At 47.9% G+C, this 5,348-nt stretch overlaps 1 protein-coding gene across 1 annotated transcript; it reads left to right on the top strand.

Annotated features, from left to right (window-relative positions):
* The first annotated feature begins 1,316 nt into the window (after positions 1–1,316).
* On the top strand, positions 1,317–2,598 carry SODALDRAFT_328109 (hypothetical protein). Its single transcript, XM_028610599.1, has 2 exons — positions 1,317–1,805; positions 1,877–2,598. The coding sequence occupies exons 1-2, from the start codon at positions 1,485–1,487 to the stop codon at positions 2,369–2,371; spliced, it is 816 nt and encodes a 271-aa protein (XP_028463530.1). The 5' UTR covers positions 1,317–1,484; the 3' UTR covers positions 2,372–2,598.
* Positions 2,599–5,348: the final 2,750 nt, after the last annotated feature.

Genomic DNA, 5,348 nt, shown 5'->3' on the forward strand with positions numbered 1-5,348 from the left:
AAGATGTAGACGCGCTCGAGGTGAGAGTGAACCTCGCACTACAAGGCTAGGCAACAGGAATCGAGATAATCAGCATAAGTGACCAGCAATAGCACTACGGATCGCAGAATCATCCCAAAATGCCAGACAGCAGGGCAGCAAGAGGGTTCTTCAACGATTCGCTCTCTCTCCTGTATGTTCCGAAAACCTGCCTGATGCGTCATATGCCCAAATGAACTTATGCTTGCCGCAACCGCATCCGCCTGCCCAACGAAGCTGGGGCGGGGTGAGGTTCGCGATCACGACGATGCGAGGAATTCAGCTTGTGCCGTGCATTGAGTACTCCGCCTAGTCTTTAGATTCGGTCGGGTGCACCTCTTACAGGTAAGCCATGCTGCTCTCAAGAAGGCTCCACTCCCAGCTCGCAATCGGGACTCGTTAAGACCACGGATAAACGGGATCTCAACAGTCTGAGCAAGGTCTCGTAAGCCCTTTACGAGCGATCAATTCATGCTCTCTACCGTGACATAACCGTGCGCCCATTGTCCGAGAGTCATTTGGACGAGCTTGATGTCTCAAAGCTCCTCGAAGCAAAGTCAGGCGAAGAGAAGCCGTTACTTTATGTGACTAGCGACTTGCTGCCAGCTTTGCCACGAGAATTGAACACCGCTGCACCACTGACGATGTATGGTCGAGGGATTCATCCGACGAAGTCATGCATCAGCTAACATTGAAACAACCACCCAACACCCTAATCTTGAGAGCTTAACAGACCGCGTTGTATCTCTTTCAAGGTGCTTTCCTGACGGCCAGTTGCGAAGCATCACGTGCGTCGCGCTCTTGGAGGAGGTCCATTCCCTTGTCGATTTGCTGATCCGTGTTGCCGGTGGGATTTGGGAGTGTGCGTGCCTGCGCAACTTCTCGGTCGCGATGGTTACTTCCCTCTACATCAGAGCGGCATCGAATCCCTTAACCTGATAACCGATGCCAGCTGTAGGTTGGGTGAATACCCTCTCGCTCTCGACAAGTTTCAGCGCCTAAAACGTTTCTCGTGGATTGGTTTACGGACCGGGTACAGTTTCGTATCTCTTAGGAGGGTGCTCGTGAACCGTGCGCAGCATCTGGTGGAATTAGAGCTCGACTTCCTCCATTGGAATGCACTTATGAAATACTGGGAAGATGACGTCGGATACGATGGCCGTCCACTTGAGGCGTTACTTCGGCGAGTTCCCCGCAGTCCTACGAGATGCGGATTCCCCGCTCTCCAGCGACTGTCTCTATCAAATTTAGACCTACGGCCAGATATGTGAGTGATGGCCTCTGCCCTCAGCTCCCCACACCTTCGCTCACTCGCCCTCCGCCAATGCCGGGGATGCATATCCAGTCATTAGAGGTGCAGAGTTCTTCACGGGGTGACCCCGATGATAACCTCTACGATGACCTCGACAATAACCTCAATGAAACTCGATTGATACAGTCGATCACTGAAGGCCTGGTAAAAGTTCATGAATTATACCTCTCGCTTTGGAATCCGATGGGATGCAAGGGAGCTGTGGGACACTTTACGACGGCACAAAAGAAGTTTGAAGCGGTTCATCTTTCAGGCGAGGACTGTCGATTCCGACGTGGAATCCGAGACTTTCGAGGCAGTAATGGATACTGGCGATATGGGGATCTTGAGCCCGACCTTCCTGTCGAACCTTTCGGAGTTTGGGGCAGACTATGAAGACGGAGGGGACGATGAATGGTTCAACTATTCATTCCCCAATCCCCTGAACGAGCTGGACCTGGAGTGCGTTGGCTTAGCTTGCCATCCTGATCGTTTGGTAAGACTTGCAGCACCAACCCAGATAACAAGTACGAGAGCATCTGTTGACAAGTTGGACCAATTTTTTAGCAAGAGGTATTGACGCCCTTTGCCAGTAAAGCATGCCTCCGAATTCTCCATATTCGGCAGTCGGGGCCCGATATTAAGAGATTCGGTTCTTGGGTATTCGACACTGTAGAAGCGGACGCCGGCCTCTATGCCTGTTTCGCCCCTGGGAAGCATGCGATATACGAGGCTGATGGTTTCTCCTGGGCCGATCTTCCAAGCCTCAACAACACCGTCATACTGCCTGTCCTGGATCGGAGTTTTCTCGACTTCATGACTTGGTTATTCGGACCTAGGGGTGTTCCTTCGTTGGAGATACTTGCATACGGTGACTTCTCGTGTCATGGCCGATACCTAGCTGACTCTTTCATGTTGCGGAGGAAACAGTCGACAGACAGCCAGAGGTCTTGGGAATGGCACGACCCTACACGAGGGCGCCATCCCAATATCGAGGGCCTCTTGGAGCAGCATGCTGGATTTCTCGAGGCCTGCCCCACTGATACGATCATGCATTGCTGAGTATCGCTCCCAGAGGATGTCTTAGGGCAACCATACATCAGCGTTCGTATGCGGGGAAATCTACGCGGTCTCAGGAGCGAGAAAAGTGGCTGGGGGGAGTAAAGCGATGAGAACCAGCGATGAGCATGAGCAAGAGAAGTAGGCCAAAAACAACGGTGCTGATGGAAACACAAATTGTCCCATACATCCCCTTATAAAAACTGAATTGAACTGACTGTAATGCCGAGTTTCAAGCATGTGCGTAATCTGCTCGGTGGAAGTAACTGAACTAATTGCCAATGCTTAAATTGCTTCATCTCCGGGCCTTAACTTGGTCTGCAAACCTAAAAGTAACCTTATACACCTACACGCCAGTCATGAAGTGCTCTGGGTCTTGGAACCTCTCCGTCTGAAAGGCACAAATGGACGCAAAATCTCAATTGAAACGGCTTACCAAGCAACTCTACCCAGCAACTCTAGTCTTTACCTCTTGCCATCCTTCTGTGCTTGTGTTTCTTGTTTCGCCGAACAGTAACCTGCTCCTCCGATCGCAGAACGACCTTGTGGACCGTAGAAACATGGTTCCGGAAGTGGTCCAGTGACACTAACTTGATATCTTTGTATTTAGGATAGTCGTAGTATATAGTATCGCCGCGGCGTTACGCTAATTCGCGTGACTCGAGGTGCTGGTTATCGAAGTGGTCGTTACGTATAGTAGGACGATAGAATCTAAAAGTCCGCTCGTCTCTTAAAAGACGCTTATCTCCGATATAGATAGGATACTGGGTCGGATCTATTAGGAGGGGTAAGGGGGATAGCTTAGGCTTAGGCTTAGGTTTAGGCTCGAATTTAAGCTCCGGTAACTCTAGTTTTACGGGAGGCCTAGCTCGCTTACCTTTCCTTATATATCCATGCCGGCGGGTCTCGCGCTTTTTATAGAGCGATACCTTTAGATCGATCCACTCCACGCGACGGCACGCGATCTCCTTATCCGACTAATCGTCCGATTAGCTCCTCTAAAGTTCGGTAAGCCGTGTATATTCTGGGATAGTAAGCTCTAACTTAGGCTCCTTATATTCCTCGTCTATCTTACCGCGCGCCTGCCTCTTAATATCGCGGGTTAGCTACGTGTAGAAGTAGTGCTCGTGGTAGTTTCTAACGACTAAGGTCTCGCGCCGTGTTTTCTTAAGTTTTATCTGCTCGGTAAGTATCCGTATCTCTTATTCGGCTTCTAGGCCCCTAATACAATATCCTCCCTATTTAAGTAATACTCGTCGCCGCTCTAACTTAACGATTTCGGGGAGGGGTGGCAGGCTCGCCTACACTTCTTCGGGCACTATATCGCGCTTTACCCGGGGGTCACGGCTAAGGCTAACGTGGGCGAATAACTTATATAGTTCGCTCTCCGTCTTTTCCTTAAGGAAGGTGTTCTGTATATCGAATTTAACTATCTAATTAAGGTAGGTATTATTAAAGGTAAGAAACCTAGGATTATAGCGTATTATCTAGTCTTAGATAGTATCCGGAGTATTACCTATAGGTATATTAGCTTTATAGAGTAGGGCGCGCCGTAGCTCGTGGCTAGCTAATTAGGACATGATAAACTATTTATAGAGTTAAAGGCACCTTAGCGGTAGGCCTTAGACGTTTAGCGAATCTCGAACCCTGTATCTTCGCTCTACTAGCCTATATCGTCCCTAAGCTTAGAATAGGGTATAGCTTTGTTTTTAGATAGTTCCCCGTTATGATCGAAGCGGCGGAAAATAGGAATCTTAAGTTTAGACGATTTCCACCGTAGGGGAATAGACGCTATGCCTGCTAGAACCTTCGTTCCTAATACACGCGATGCGTTTATTAAGCTCTATGCGTTAAAGGCCTTATCGTCGAGTATAAGGGTAATAATATCGCTAATAAGGCAAAAAACCAGCTTCCGGGTAGGCGTGAAGTAGAAGACGGTCCTGCGTAAATTAGCGCTAGTATAGTGCTATCGGTAGCCGTTTAGTAGAAACTCACGGCTTCGGCTTATTATCTGCGCCTTTATAATAATCGAACTTAATAGCTATCGTATATACTGCCCATCCTATACGTGGGTGGTAAACGATTATAAGTATAATATCCTCGTAGTAAAGAGCCTTAGGCCGACTGCGGGCCTTAGTTTCCGCCGCTAGTAGCTTATCTAGCTATAGGTCGTTATTATTATCGTCCTTATCGTTATTACTGTTAGGCAGCGATACGACCTTAGAGCCGAAGAGCGTCTTAGTAGAGCCGTCTTTAGGCTTACGTCTCTTATTATCGACAAGCTTAGCAGGCCTTGCTCTAGTAAAGTATATAATCTTATAGTAGCCGTTAAATTAAACGCGGTGTTATTCGCCGGGGAAAATACACGTGTTATAAGCTATATTAAACGCTGAAACTACCTCTAAGCCGGCCGTGTTTACGACCGGCTTAGCGTTAACGTTAGGCTTACGAAGACCGAACCGTGGGACTAGATACTAACGGTGGTACTATCTAAGAGTTTCTCCGTTAGCACCTTTAAGGCTATAGAATAGGGACGCACCGTATCCGGAGGGGTAATAACGAATACCTTAGATTTATAATACCTTATATACTTCCTTAGTATCGTTATAATCTATATATCGACTAGTAACTATAGTGTATAGCTACTAGAACTAGCGTATATATACGTGAGTAGTGTCCTAGGACTTTACGTTATAGTTAGTATAGACGAAGAGTATAAAGTCTATCGTCGTCATTTATCGTAGGTCTTTTAAGGTCGCCTCCTAGTCGCCTATATTCTTCTGCTCGTAGTACCTTAGCCGTATATTAGATGATAGCCGGTTAGTGCGAAGGACTAACGACTTACCTCTGCTACTTTTTAAGCACACCGGCGACGTTGATTTCTGTGCTATCTATATAGAACGGCTTAACGAAGGTTACTCGCCGTAGCCTTTTTCGGTTCGCCGTGTGCTCCTTAGCGGATAATATTAGGGGTTATTTA

This window comes from Sodiomyces alkalinus, assembly GCF_003711515.1.
Source record: "Sodiomyces alkalinus F11 unplaced genomic scaffold SODALscaffold_10, whole genome shotgun sequence".
Lineage (NCBI taxonomy): Eukaryota > Fungi > Ascomycota > Sordariomycetes > Glomerellales > Plectosphaerellaceae > Sodiomyces > Sodiomyces alkalinus.